Source organism: Melozone crissalis, unplaced genomic scaffold, assembly GCF_028551555.1.
Source record: "Melozone crissalis strain CALT ecotype California unplaced genomic scaffold, PUWL_Pcris_2 ptg000005l_1, whole genome shotgun sequence".
Classification (NCBI taxonomy): Eukaryota; Metazoa; Chordata; class Aves; order Passeriformes; family Passerellidae; genus Melozone; species Melozone crissalis.
The window spans coordinates 58,933,125-58,949,034 of record NW_026535783.1 but is presented as its reverse complement, the minus strand read 5'-3'; the positions used below and the strand labels follow the sequence as shown (position 1 = coordinate 58,949,034).

At 37.0% G+C, this 15,910-nt stretch overlaps 1 protein-coding gene across 1 annotated transcript in view; it reads left to right on the top strand.

Annotated features, from left to right (window-relative positions):
- NDUFS4 (NADH:ubiquinone oxidoreductase subunit S4) overlaps positions 1-1,905 on the top strand; it is a 47,812-nt gene extending 45,907 nt beyond the window's left edge. The window contains exon 5 of the mRNA XM_054287544.1: positions 1,697-1,905. Within this exon, the coding sequence (XP_054143519.1) occupies positions 1,697-1,800 (104 nt within the window). The 3' untranslated portion in view covers positions 1,801-1,905. The remainder of the gene's footprint in view (positions 1-1,696) is intronic.
- Positions 1,906-15,910: the final 14,005 nt, after the last annotated feature.

The following is a 15,910-nucleotide window of genomic DNA, read 5'->3' as shown; positions in this document are numbered from 1 at the left end:
CAAGGATGGAGAGTTTTTCTACTCCACAGTAACCTTTAGTCAGGTGGTGAGGCTGTTCTTCCAGAGAAGGTGAAATCTGCTTTCTGTCTACTTGGCTTGTATAGCAGCGCTCTGGGCAAGAGTCACTTCCGCCAGCATTCTGGTATTTTTATAAAAGTGACCTCTGCTCTCTGTTGTGAACACCTCAAAATGCTGTTCTGAAGGAGTCTGTTCCAAAGAATGGTGGCCTCTTGCAGTCATTAGTTACATGTAACTGACTTTATGCATCTTGGCTATCTGTGGCAGTGCAAGTCATTGTGCTGGCAGTTGCAAATCTCTTTTAGAGGCACTCGGCCCCTCTCCATCTGGTGTATAAAAAGATGAAGCAATACCTTGGGGCTGTAGATTCCATTCCAGCAGCCAAGTGTCTCAATGTTAGGTGTTACAATGTTGAATGTTGCAACACTGAAGTCTGTCTCTGGATCTAGTTCTGGCTGTTTACTCAAGCTTATATTTTTTAATCAGAGCAGGAGGCAAAAGCCAGTGTTTTCACAGATGGAAAGAATATGTTTTTAAAGTCCCTGTTCAGTGTTTCTTACAGAGAATAGTTAACTTGGAAATTAACACTGATTGAGGCTGATAAACATGAAGAAAATGTTTATGTGACGTTTCTGAATACGCAAAATTGATGCAGTGACTTGACAACTTGTGTATCTTACAGAATATTTTGATGTGTAGCTGTATCTTGACTGATTACTGCGAGCACCTTAAGTATGAAAATTCAGATATATGTTAAGAATTTTAGGGCTTGCGAGTTTCAGTTTTAAAACCAAGTAAACTAGTGTCTTATGAGTATCACTTAAAACTGCATATTTAACCACTTCTGGCTTCAACAGAAGTATCTCAACTTTGAGTGAAATACTGCAGCTAAAGAGACCAAACTTCGGAATACTGAGTGCTGCCCTGGCAACTTTCCAGGCACCTGGAGACTGCAATCAATTTGCATTTTGATTTACATAAACACTAATGTCTCCACCTCCTCTTTTCTGACATTTTTAAGCATTTCTCTTGCTTAACTATCGCATAATTTACTTGTCTTCTATCACTTAATTCCCTTTTCTTTTTACTCCTAATTTTTTATGTTCTTATAAAAAATGTTAAGTATTAAAGTCCTTTAAAATGTTAAATATTAAACTCCTTTCTAATGTTGAAGTTTTTTCTTTGCTTTTTAGTTTTTTTGGTCTTCCCTCCCACCCTTATTTTTTTATCAGCTTTCCAAGGTCTCCATTGTCTCCTAGCCTTTGAGAATGAGCTTTTGTATTTTATTTTATGGCATATGTTTTCTTACCTTCTTCTTTTCCTGTGCCAACATGCACAGAGCCTTAATGTTCCTGTGTGCTGTAGAATAGTGGTGCCATGAACTTACAGGACAGTCAATCTTCCCTGTTGACCTTTTCATTGAAGACTGTCACGTTTTTTTGCATGGAGGTCTGTAGTATGGTCAAGTCTTGCCATCTCACAGAATGGTCATTTGCCACATTTATGGCATTTTATTATTCCCTGTTGCCAACTAGAAAGGAACAGATTAGTGGGTGCCTACATTGAAAAAAACATATTAAAGTTAAAGCCTTTAAGTTGGATCTGCTGAATATTGTATGCTGAGGATATAATTCTCGTTCTTTCTTGTCTCACCCTGCCATTACCCCATAACCTCTAGGCTGGAGTTATGATGTTGAAGAGAAGAAGATGCCAAAACCTAAATCCAAGTCTTATGGTGCAAATTTTTCTTGGAACAAAAGAACAAGAGTGTCTACAAAATAGGTTGGCATTGGGTGTGTGACTGTGAATAAAGTCAGCTGTGCTGTATTTATAGTCCATGTATAATACATCTCTTAATCTCCTAATAAATTTGACCTTTAAACTGCAGATGCATCTTGTGATGTCTATTTAAAATGGTTTTCATATCTCCAATTGAACCTGTTACAAACTTCCCTATAAATAGAGGAGATTTGAAGTGTTCTTACTTCTAAAAACTTGCTGTACATTCCTATCAAAAGGAATGTTTGAAATCAGCTGCAACTTTAGAGGTTATGATTGATCTTTGATGGTAATTTTATATCTACTATCCTGTTTAAACTTCTGAAGTTTAACAAGTTCAGTAAGCTTTGCATAGACAAAGTCTTTCAATAAAAGCTGTGGTTTTTTCTTTCTATGCAAGACAGTGTTGGCAGTTGCAGAGCAAAGGGTGGGTATAACTCAAGACTCTTCTGTATAGATGTGTATTATATAACTCCTTTCTGCTGAAATTAATACTGTCATTATTCCAGAAGCATTCATGACTGGAATAGAAAGCACTGGGTTTTGTCTTGCTTATGGAGCAAAACAAAAGTTTAGTCTGAAAGATTAAGATTGTAGTTGTTTTTCTGTGATATTCTTGAGAAGTGAAACTAAGCCAGTTAAACATTCACAAATGAAGTCAGAATACTTGAGTGCCTCACACAGTATCAGCTTATACTAATTGCATAATTACAGTTCTGGGTATTTTATTGCTGGTTACATGTTTATCTGAATTGAGGTTTCCTGTTGCTTAACAGGAGATGTGGGTGATAGCATCTCAGCCTTAACAGCAAGTATATATTGTACACTCAATTTGTCTTCAACGGTATTAAATTATTAGTTTTACAAGTGCATAATGTTATATTTGAAATCTTTGTTTACATATCTTTGGCTGTTGCTTTATCTGCTTTAACTTAACAAGTTATGGCATTGGCACATGATCAGTAAAACATTTTAAAAATGGGGGATTGTACACCTTTTTGCTATGCAACTGAAAGTTTTATCCCAGCTGTCACAAAAGATACAGTTGAAATAGCTCTCTCCACATAGACCTAAGTAATGGTGTGAGTGCTGTGTTAGATTTTAATGAAAAGAAGGCATAAAATTATCTTGTATTGCCCAGGTTTTATTATTATATTGTGTATTCTTGTTTCAGTTTTAACCAGCTCCCTATATGCTGGCTAGCATTTGTGTAAGGCATTGGTTCTGACCCAGTTTCAGCATAATCAGCCAGTTGGAGGAAGTTGCTATTTCCCTATCACAGACAAAAACTGTTATTCCAATTCATCTTCTGTTGAATTTTGAATGCTGCATTTTGCAGTGCAGCCTGAAGTCCTCCAGGAATGCCAAAGTGCACCAAACTGGAGTCTTAACAGCCAGAATCTACTGCAGCTTTTTGTATTCCAGCTCAGCTTAATATGCTTGTCTTACAAAGAAGACAGTAAAAGCAAAAACCATTCATTGGAGTGTTTTTCTTCTGTTTTTTCCAAATAAAGAGCAGCAAGTTCTTAATTTAATGATCTTCAAGCATGATCAGATTATCAAAGTAAGAAATCCACACAGCTTGGTTTTTGAAATTACATGGTCTGTGGAATTGGGTGATAAGTGTTAGATACCTAACATTATCTTTGGACCCCTAATTAGTGAAATTGCTGTCTGTTAATTTAGACTTCTCATAACTGAAACCAGTTTCACATAAAGCACAGTTTCTTATTTCTTTGTTTCTCCTGGAAAGATAATGTAAATACTTAAAAGGAGAATTTGATAGATCTCCTTTTAAGGAAGAAATCTTTTTGTTTGTTTCTTTTTTTATGATTGTGTATAATTCATGCCACCTTGAAATCTTTGAGTTGTATTTGAGCTCTGATCTTCTTTTCCTTTGATCATTTTCCTAGGACTTGGATTTTTTGATCCTGCTGCATAGTTTAAGAATGACCATGGTGACAGGGGAAATAGAATTGATTGTAGTTACTTCAGTCTTCAAACCTGAGAAGTAGTACTGAGGGCAGTACTACTGAGTACTAGTACTGACCTTGGAAAGGATCAGTTGCAACAAGAATATATTTTAGAGATCAGAAGTTGTATTAGATACTAAACTTCTTTACTCCTTCATTAATTTAAAAAATTATCACAGCTCTAGGCTGGAACTGAAATTGTACATGATTTGACTGTCTTTAGTTAAGTACCTTCTGAAGTGAATATTTGATAGGTGAACTCCAGCTTCTACTTTACTCCACAATGTGTTGGGATAAGTAAAATTGCTCCTGAACTTTGAATATGTCAAAAGGCACAACAAGTAAACTACCATAATTAGTCATTTATGATGAATGAGAGTAGCAGTTCATGTGAAGGAGAATTAGAATGTTGAATGAGATCACAAATTCACTTTGGTGGTAGATTTGGCTGTGCTGCATCTAAGCTTTTAATGGGAGGAATATTTGAAACCTGTGAAAGTAAAAGGTCATTACTGAGTAAAGAAAAAGTGTAAAGCTCACAAGTAGACTGAATATGGTCTTTACCCAGTGAGATTTGTTTGCAGGTCACATGTCTTGCCACCTTACATGGCAATAGCAAAAGAATGTTAAAGAATTACTAGGCAGTTGCAGTATTACAGAGTAATTACCACAGATGTTACATTTACATTCTTTCACCGAGGTGTTTTAGAATTGAGGTGTTTTCCTTCCAGTTTTGTAGCTTCCATTATTGTGGAAAGCCCTGTGCAAAGAGTGGGCTGATCTGAAGTATTTTTACGCTTTGGCTTCGGTAGTTATGTTGTGTGAAGTACTGGAGGCAGTATGCTGCTGCTAGAGACAAAGTCCTTTCCCATTTCTAGCAAATTGTTCCACAGAGCCGCCAGTTTTCTGAAAAAGGCTTATTATCTGTCATTGCTGTCTCAGCCAGCATATCATAAAGAGTTTTGGATTATTCCTGTCAAGTCTTGGTGAAAGTTCTTTCTTCAAAGAAACAAGCAGCATCACAATATCTTTCCTCCCATATGCTACTACTTTTTACTCCCATCAACTCTATAAGGTATGTGGTATATAAAAGGGGGTGCAAAATAGTTTTGAATTGGTATTAAAATGTTGATTTCAGTGGATGTAAAATACTGATTCTTCACATCCATGTTCATCATGAGGGAAGGTAAACACGTTCCTGTCATGAATGCCTCCTGCACAAAAAGTGAAAAAGTGAATTTAACACCTTTTAGGACAAGTTGATTAGAATAAGTACAAATAAGTTGATTAGAATAAGACTGTAATCTTGAAGTAACTGAAATTTGAAACTGTGTAGTTATAACTTATGGTTTAAACATTTTTCTTAAAAGTCTCGTCTGAATAACAGGTGACATAGTTTGGGGTTTTTGGTTTATTGGGTTTTCTTTCATTCCTCCCTACACCTCGAAAAACTCTAAAAATAATTATTTTCACATTCTTCATTGCAGTTGGTGATTATGGGGCAGGATGATTTGAGTAGTTAATTTGATTTACAGAGGGCTTTCAGAAGGCTCTTGCAAAGTTACAGAGAAATAACACACCTGAAGATGTAAGTATCTTTTTTTGAGGAGCAAATCTCTAACATGGAGGAGAGAGGATTGAGGATTAGTATGGGTGGCCTCTAAAATCACAAGTAATCCAGGGAAAACTGTATCATTCACTTGCTTTTAAACAGATACATCAACAATCTCATGAGGATAAGTGCATTTTCACATAGCAGATTTTGAAATTCATTGGGAATTTTTTGACTGCCAAAACTAGCTTTACACTAGATTCAATACAAAAAATGCATGCTATAAAAATCTGCATTAAATATAAAATAGTGTCCTGATTAGTAAAATCTCTGACCTAAACATGCTGCAGCTAGGAAAGTATCCTAGAGTATCCTGGATCCTTGGAGTGTATCCCTGTTTTTATCAACCGCTGCCGAAGCTGGGTTTGTTCAGGTGTCTATCCTGATCTGGCTCAGAATGGATATTGTTTGTACTGTTTGCCAGTATGGTGTTCCAACATTGTATGCTATTGTGTTTTGTCAGTGTTTTGTGATAATTAAATACATCCCTCTTACTGAAGAAGTGACCACAAACATTTCCCACTTTGAAGCTGAACAACATTCACTGTTGACCATCATGATCTTTAGTGATCATCACATTTCTTAAAATGAATACCTACATGTAACCAAATTCCACTGATTGAAGAGTATTCTCTAGGACTTCAGAAATACTTAAATGAAGATTCATATACAGTTTTCCTCCTAAAACATTCTGGTAAAACAATGGCTAGTCTTGATAAATAACTACAATTATTCTTGGAAATGTCATTTAGAAGATGTGAAGAAAACTGTTTATTCTGGTACTGTGCCTATAAATACTGGAAGATATTTTAATTTCTCTGTTATTAGGTAGAGAAAATGAGAAAATTCTTATCATGTCTATCAAGTAAAGCAGTTGTCTTCTGGCATGCCTTGGTTGTCTGTTACAGGAATATGTATGCAAAGTTGTAGTCAGTCTACTGAGATGATTTCTATAATTGAATGCAAGCTTGTCATTGCTGCCTTCTTCCTTAACCAGCTAAGGGAAGTTAAACATCAAACTGAGAAGCACTGTAAATTTCAAACCAGGACACACTTCTTATTTCAAACAGTCCCTACTAAATTCTGTGCTTATTCCTGCACCTTTTTTTGATCAGTTCTTGGATGCTTCACTATTTTTGTTTACATGATCCAGTGTTGCTGCCAAATAGTTCTGTCAAAATTACAGTCTGCTCATGAATGAAATTTATTTTTGCTTTCTTACCCTTTCCCCCACCTGACCACTTTTATTGCTTCACCTGGGATGTCTGCACAGTGCTTGAGAAAATATTTCTGGGTATGACTGGAGAAATGCTACAGTGCTCTTGACATTTCAGAATATCTTGTTCATTACTCTGTTTCATGGAACATTCAGGTTTTAGCTTTCCAGTGGTGCATTTTTGTTTTTCAGTTTATTATTGGGATATGATAGCAATGTTCCTTTACCAGTCAACACCCCAAAGTACAGCGTTCAGACATGTAAAATACCCAATTTCTAGAACAGGCATAAAATCTCATCACAATCTAAGGAGCTTCACAGAGACACTACAAAATAAATTACTAAATGTGGGGGGGAGGAAGTGGGGGGTAATTTCTGATTTCTAATTATTCTTAGTTTGCAACTGCTGTTTGCAGTTATGCATAAAGCAAAGCTGGAGTAAAAGATAGGTGTGCCTCAGAATACTGAACCACAGCATTGAGAATGCACAGTAACTGAATTCCACAGGCTGCGCTTGCAAAGGTGCAATAACTACCTAAGTAAAATGATTTTTTAAAAATTACTTAAAATAACTAGGCTATAAGAAATCAAAACTTGCTACTGTTAATATAATCCAAATTTTAAAAATAAGAGTGAATTGGAAACAACTTTGTTGCAGCCCATCACTGTAACTTGGAGTAAAATTGCAAATCCACAATCTTAGAGTATCTGTTTTAAAATGAGGTGAAGTGAGAATTGCCCACCTGTTCACAATGTGAGGATATTTGCACATATTCAAAATATGAGGAACTTACTGGGTTCCTTTAGTAGCTGGTGGATTTAGACTAATTTAGCTGATGCAGAAATCTGAATAGGTAAAATGCATGGAGCTATAGAAATACCTTCTTGTCTATTGCTGTGGGTGTGATGTGAATGAATGTTAAAAGTGCATGTCTCAAAAGAGAGACTAAACAAGTTGTTTGGGGGGGAAAAAAACCCCAAGGGTTTTTAAACACATAGCAGCCACCTTCAGCATAGAATTCCCTAAAGCACAAATGGCTGAAGGCTGTCAGAATAAGCAAAGGAACACAACTCAGCAGGCATCCCTGCAAAGCTAGACAGCTGTCTACATTTGCTCCCCTTCTGAAACAGGACCTGAGCTAGACAGATCCACCGTAACCACCTTTTGTTCTTACATGACTGTAAACTGAGACCAGTTAAATGACTGCCATCTCAGGTGTAAACACCTGAAGTTCAGTCATCAATACCACTCTTCATGTCTGAGAGATAATTAATGTCTGTTGAATTAAATATTATCTGAGTGATGATTAAACTGTTGGATTCATATCTCTATATCTGAAATTCCATGCTTTGCACAGCTTAGGGTTGAATTACATATTTTTATTTTGTTGTATTATGTCAAGTTCCTTCAGGTTTTTATCCTGCCTGTTTAAAAAACAATGGCTGAAGCATCCTCTGCTGTTACTAAGAATAGCTAAGAAATTATTTTTTGCTTTTTTCTTTCCTCCAGACTAGTAGTTTAGTTAGGTGTCAAAGTCCTGCCTATGTCTCGAAATTCCATATGCTTTCTGAATGAGGCATAGATGCTACCAGTCAGTGCAACAGAGGCATGGAAAAAGTTGGGTGTAGTCAGTTCTGTTCAGGTACCCTCAAAAAAAGCATCTTCACATCAGTGCCTATCTTCAGATTTCAGGCTGATTAGGAAGCACAGAAGAGAGAAATTGCAGGCCCAGTGTTTGAAATCAAGTCTTTATTTTCCTGAAGAGAGCCAGAAGACCAGAAGAAAGATAATATAGGAATTTCTTTTCAGGAAGGGCAGATGATTTACTTTACAACCTGGTATTATTTGAAAAAAAAAAAGCCAAGATAATTTTTAGACCCACCTGTGCCTGCTTTCTATACACTGGAAGGCAGGTTATGAGGAAAAGTGGGAAACAAATACAATTACCACTTCTTCTGCTGATTTTTACATGTTAGAACAGGGTAGAAAATAATCAGCACCTGGCTCCACCACCCACCAATCACAGAATGCACCTTAGGAAATTGTTTCAATACCAGGTTTCACTTCTTGCCTCCTTTTCCCACACTACATGATGGCTTATCTTCAAAGCATTCCCATTTCACTATCTTCAGACAATTTTTTTGCAGGTGGAAAGCAGCTTTTTGTTTTTCCTCAGCTTTGATCGTTACCATATGGTCTTTCGTACGTGCTCAGGGTCTCTTTCCAGGTTCACAATTTATTTTTCTCTCACTGGACCATTTTTCTGACCAGTTCTCTATACAAAAAACTACTCAAAGTGATGTGTTCTTGGAAGTATTCTGGGTTCCAGACAGAAACAGTTGTGTTGTGCCAGGGGCATAGATCAGTGGCCTGGCCTGGGGATGAATGTTATCAGGTAGGAGGCCTTATCTCAGAAGAATGTTAACCTAGGACACAAATACCCCATAACAGAAAACAAATGGTGTCACAGAAACAAAAATCCAGTTCTTACTGGCGCCTCCTGGGCCTTTTATTCTTTTCCATAGGCATTGCCTTAAAGATTCACAGTCAGTCTTTGAGTGATGTGGTTGTGTGTTCTCTATTCTGCTGCTGTGTTTGCTGGAGTTTGGAATTTCTTTTTTGGCCAGTGGGCTCAGCGTCCCACATTGGTGCACTTAAATGACCTTCACCATCTCCTGAGGGCATAAAATGGCAGTGTAGTCAACTGTCTCATCTGTGATTAGAATTGCTAGTTGTGTCTAGGTTTTTGATTCTTTTAATCTGTAGCATATTGCTTTTCTACTAGCAGGCTAAATCAAAATTAAGTGTTGGTTTTAGGCGTCATTTTGATTTTTTTTCTTACCTATTACAGCCCTGCTGTTTGAGTTGTCAGCAATGTAAAAAGTTCTCTGAGTCTTGGCAGCTTGGAAATACTCTGCAAAAAATTAGGTAATATTGGGAAATGTTGATTTGTTGAAATCATTGTGATTTGGGGAAAGATTCAATCTGAAGTAATATTAGTTTTGAAATATTTTGCAGCCTGGGAATGATTTCAGATCAAAACCACTAAACAGGCATGAGAGTAGCCAGTAGCAGGAAAAGACAGTATCTGGGGAGGTGCAGTTAAGGGTGTGGCACATGCTGCTGCTACAACCCAGGTGAATTCCCTAAATATTAGGCTACATAATTCCTCTTTTTGCTGACACAATACCCAGTTATTTACAGAAATAGGACTGTTCCAGAGAACAGTCCTTGACTTGACTGAAACAAAGAAATAGATACTGATGGGATACTTGCTCATCTTGTGTAGGAATGACCCAGGTCTGATTTGAAGCCAGAACTTCAGTTGTGGATCTTAATGTCTCCTAGGAAACTGCTGTGACTGTTAATGGCTGTAGTTTATTTCTGTCTTACTATTTTTCTGTTTTTCTTTGCCAGGAACTTCAAAAGCTCCAGGTTTTATTTCCAGACAAGGTCCTCAGGGATAATATTTCCCCACCCACTTCTAATTAATTTAGAGTATCTTCTTTGCCAGATCACAGACAGAATATGCTGCCTCACAATTCTCTGCCAAAATCTTGGCTTAGAAAGAAAAAGAAATCCAATTTCTAACCCCATCTTACTGAAGTGAACTTGTAAACTTTGGCTGTCAGAGCATCAATAGCAATCAGTTAAACTTGCTTCAATTTTAAAGAAGTCCCTGGGCAATAACAACCTGAATCTGAGAATATTTAATCATGTGACATGGGGTGCATTTGTTTCTCTTGAAGCCAGATTTTGTCTTTGTTATGTGCAAGTGTTTCTGGCCTGGCATCCTGGTTCAGAGACTAAAACATTCTAGCATATCAGGTGGAACAGTCCTCTTGCAGTATATATAAGGCTGTTCTCACAACCTTCACCTGCAGTGATGCTGATAAAAAGATTTGCAATCTTACGTTCATCCAAATAAGCTCTCCTGCTGTTTCCCTGAGTAGTCTGAGCAAGTTTAAAGGTTAAAGTTAAAAGTTTCTTTGTGCTTAATTTAGCAGCTATTAGTCCAGCTTCTTATAGTCTCAAAAGCATTACTGTGTGTACATTCTGCAGGTATTGAGCCCTTAATGTACTTAGCATTACAGGTGAAATGTACAAGGACTGGTTTTTAACTCTTTTTGTTTCTTAAATCTTTGTGTGAATATATAATTCTTCATGAGCATTTTGATTCGACTTTTTGAAAACCAAGAGAAGTTCACCTTTCCTTAATTCCAAACAAAATTTCTCCTTAAAGCAGTTGTAGTTTTTTATCTCAATAACTTCATTACTATTAAGAAAATCTCTCCTCTGAAGACAAGCTGAGAGAGTCAGGGCTGCACAGTCTGGAGAAGACCTTGGGAATATCTTAGAACAGCCTTTCAATACCTAAAGGGAGCCTACAGGAAAGCTGGTGAAGCACTTTTCACATGGGTGTGTAATGATTGGACAAAGGGAAATGACTTCAAACAGAAAAAGAGTAGGCTTAGATTGAATATTTGGAAAAAATTCATTACTCTGAGGGTTGCCTGGAGAGGTTGTGGCTGCCCCATTCCTGGAGGGGTTAAATACCAGACTGGATGGAACTTCGAGCAGCCTGGTCTAGTGAAAGGTGTACTGGCAGGGTTGGAACTAGATGATCTTTAATGTCCCTTCTAACACAAACCATTCTATGGTTAGAACGCTTTACAGTTATTTGGATCTTATTAAAATATTCCCAGCCCTGATTGAGGTGACTGGCTTTGTTGAAAGAGAGAAAGAACAAACCATTTTGCAAGCAGTACTACAGATTTTCTCCCAAAATGAACCCATATGGATTGCTAACTCAAATACTCTATGTTAACAGATAGCTAAATGAGAACCTTCTCCCCAGTCAGATAAAGATTTACTTCATAAAAGCTTCTGCAACTTCTTTTGGAAATATTCCCATCTTTGGAGTATGCACTATGCCACCTGTTTATGTATTTATGAAACGCTGCTCCCTGCGGGACAAGTCTGGGTTGTATGCTTATTTTGATAAAGCACTACTTTAATCTTCAGACACTAAGTAATTACCTCCTGCTAATGAAGTTATGTCCAGAAGTAGAATATATTATACCTTTTCCCTCTCATTTCAATTTCCCCAAATTAACTGCTCATTGTATTGTATACATGTAGGCAGCATGCTGCTATTTCAAAGCTTTAAACAGAATTATAAATGAAGGAGATACCTGGGACTCCACTGAAGACCATCTAACAACTCAGGACAAAGTATTCTGTCTGTGCATTTGTGGCATGTGTGCCACAGGTGAAGAGTCACTGCACAAACTGGTGCTATAAAACAGTGATCATTAGAGCAACAGTGGAGTGTCCTTAGAGTGAGTGTTTGTGTGTTTCACTGTTGATACCTTGCAGATGCTAATCCAGTGATAGGAAGTGATGTTTGTCATCCAGCTAAATAAAGATTGAAATGCTGCTTAATCAAATAAGCTTATGTTCAGATGTTTCCCTAAGGGTGTCCAACTGGTTTGATGTCTGCATACTGTTAGCCAGCTCTTGGTATTCTCTCTACATCCCATCCCATTTTATCCACAGCTGAGCTGTAATTCCAAGTAGATGATATCATAATAACAACTAAGGATGCATAAATTACTGTTCTTTCTGGGATCTTCACAAGTCTGCTTAGTGAATGGACATCATATTAGTTCCAGCAGGGTGGTTCAGAGTAGTTTCCCAAGACTGATCCTTTCTTCAATAACTGTTCTGGTTAGTCAGTATGTTCAACAGAAAATTCGTAATATATTGTGAAGTGTTTTTAGCTCTGGAATTTGTTACGTTCAAGGGAAAATAGGATTTCCTTTTGCTATGTGTGTGGCAGCATCATCAAGGTGCTGATGAATACATAGAATGAGCTGAGTTAGTAGAAGTGACTGTTCTTCCTCCAAAAAATGTCTCACTCATCATAAATCTAATTGTAGAACTAAAGGTTGACTTTATACATCTGGAAGCAATAAAAGAAGTGGCCTGTACTCTCCAAGTGTCAAGACAAAGGATATGAGGTGGTGAATGACATCTTGGAAAGCTGAGCAGGGACCCTACTGCACATTGTCCAATCTTTTACATTGCTTTCAGAATAGTACCAGAAAATATCAGTGATAAGTAAGTTGCCGAGATGTTTTTTATGCCATCTGACATAGAAGACTATGATTCTAACCTCACATCTTCAAAATCATTCTCCAAAGACCAAATCTGGATATATTGCCAACATGCCTATATGCTGAATTTAGAATGGAAACCTAGATGAAGTGATTATTACAAACCTGCATCCCCAGAAGCTAGAACTTACTCTTCTAGCTGATCAATTGGTGAATTAGAGTTTAGGAGATTACAAGAGAATTGAGAGTGCCTACATTACAAAAAACCAAAACATCTCCTCTGCAAACTCCACATTCGCAGAATGTTCAGGCAAAGGACATATGGAACAGTTCACTATGCTTAAAGTTCCTTAGGGCATCAAACCTTTTCCAGCTCATCACACTCACAGAGGTTTAACAACTCTTTGGTGAACTTAAATAATAAGAATCAAAAGTCTTGAGGGACCTGGAATCAATCACAGTCAACCATGGGTATATATTTTGCTCTTGTCTACAAAAATATCTTCCGTAAATGCAGATTCAGTGTAAAGGAAAAACAAGAAGAAACCAAACAAAAAAACACACTATCTACCATGGAGGATAATACAGTCTCTCTAAAACACACTCTACCATGGAGGAGTGAGAGTTAAATTGGGAAAATTAAACATGCCACTCTTGTCCCAACCATGGCATTAGCAATAGGAGATAATTTTTAAGAGAAACTGCCTAGTGGATCTAGAAAGTAAGCACTGCCTAACCCCATGTATAAAAAGGCAGAAAACAGACAGGATTGTTAACTCCATTATGAAAACAGGATAGGAACCTCTATGACTACAGATCTGACAATCAAGGTCCTCTTTGGACCTCTTTGATCAGAAACAGGCAAGGGGTTTTTTTTCAATATCATGAAAATACTAGTAAATTCTGCCCCAGTATCCCATCACTTTCTGTGGCCATTTTCTGATGCTTTCAAAGAAAGTAACCCTGTCTACCCTCATTCCCCAAAATCCAAATTATACACTGAAGGCAAATGTAAATCTGGCCCCTGCAGGTAAACAGCTGGCAGCATTAAAGTATTTAAAACATGGTACAAAAAAGGTGTATGGAAATGCAGTCTCCTTTCAAGGCTCTGCTACAGATACAAGAAGTTAACCACTCAAAGATATAAATCACAAGTTTTAACTTTGAACAACAGGATCACTTATATCCTGTCATCAAGTCCCACTTACACACTTGTGAGTTGCTAGCATAAAATATTTTATTCCTTGTGGTCATTATTTCAAATGCTACTCCAGAATGGCTTATCTTCAAAACTCTAGTCTTATTTACAGACTAGTTTTATTTATAACCAGTTTATACAACTTTCCCCTTAGATGCTTTAACCAATATTCCCTCTCTGGTAAGAGCTTTCTGAATTAAAATAACTAATCAGATTCCTTTTTAGGATTTGATTACAAACTAAGCACATCAAACTCTTTCTTTAATCTCTTCTCAGGCCAATGGCTTGTCATTTGCCAAATCCTTTTGGTAGCCATTGCTTTAATTTCTTTTATACATAAATCATGCCCAATGCAAAGTCAAAACATAACTCAGAATGGGAATTATGAGTGGTTGTTGTCATTGAGCTGATGAAACATGCTTCTGCCACAAAGTGCAGTTAACCCTAACCAGCATTTGATAAGGTATGAAAGATCACAGCCTAAGAATTTTCTCAGAAGTAGAAGGTGTCATAAATTTGGCAGTGACTTGCAAATCAGATTCTGAAGTGGAGAGTCTGGAATACCAGTCTGGTCAATCTGTTAAATGAAGACCCTGAAAATTTTCAGCTAAAAACTGGGAAAAATAAATTGCTGCTCTGATTTTTATTGTTAAGGAAGTAACCTGTAACTCATTAACAAGGTGCAATCAAACATGGAATTGATTGAGTAGTTTTTAACTGCCTTCTGATGGCACTGAAGTACTTTGAGTTTAGTAGTTTTATTTCAATGTGTGAGACATGTCCAGAGGCTAGAACAAATAAATGCATACATAAATAAAACAGATAGCCATTTAGAGCATTGAAAGTACCAAGGGTAGGTCTCCATTTTCACTTTCTTTATCAAGTTGGTATTTTTTCCAATAAAATTCTATCATCAGTTGGCCTGAAAGTGTTGTCACCTCTCTCTACAAACTTTGCCTTATAAACTTCAAAACAGCAAGTAAAGAGTCGACTGAATATAGTCAATAAATAACAAATGGGAGTTGTTTTCCTACTAGAACAGTGCCAGTGGTGATGATTGGTCTACTAGTATTTACTTTCCATTTGCAACACAGTTTGCCAGTCTGATGATTATTTGTAGTCACAAATAAGATAGATGAAGGAGAAAGGGAAGTTATTCATCAGGAGTGCAAACTGCAATGTGACAGGAGTCAATGTATATCAGGATCGCAACTGTTGAAACAAATGCTGATTTGCTAGGCCCAAATTGTTTAGGAAAGGCAAAGTGTTAAGATATTCCTTTGATAGCTTTACTGTTCTGGTCCGTATTTAAGGTCTGAAGAAAGAATTATGCATTATAAAAAGTGTAAACTTTACTTGAAAGCATACTTCCTTAGTCACTTAACAGCAACTTAGAGCTAAGAACACCACCATAACTAAATATGTAGGTTTCAGTGAAATTAATATTAACAATTCACTTAAAGCATCCAGCTGCCTGTTTCCAGTGGATAAAAGGCTTTACTTTCCTCCACAACAGTAGCAACAACTTTCTTCTAAAAGAAGCCAAGTACGTAAGCAAAGTAAATTTTCATCAAATTTTCATTCCAATCCAGGCAAAGTTCCGGTTTTGTCAGACTGCCAAACAGTATGTGAGCTTTAACTCGAAATTCCAAAGTTCTGTGGCAAAATTTATTCTTTGAACTTGTTAGTTTTTAAAAACTTACAACAGTAATATCCTGAACAGGTTACTATGTACTACATGGCTATTTTAATTAGCTGCTTTACTTTAGTGTTCCTTGGAGCTTTAAATGCACTGTCATATAATTTCTTGAGGTAGTTTTTTTACAGAAGGAGATGCCAGGTGAGATAGGTAGATATTATAGTTTGGATAAGGGAAGGGAAGAGGAACATGGGTGAATGATTAGGTTTGATAATCTTGAGAGTCTTTTCCAACCTAAACAATTCTATGAATTGCTGAGACTTGGCTGTGTCCACAAGACATTCCATTCCATCCT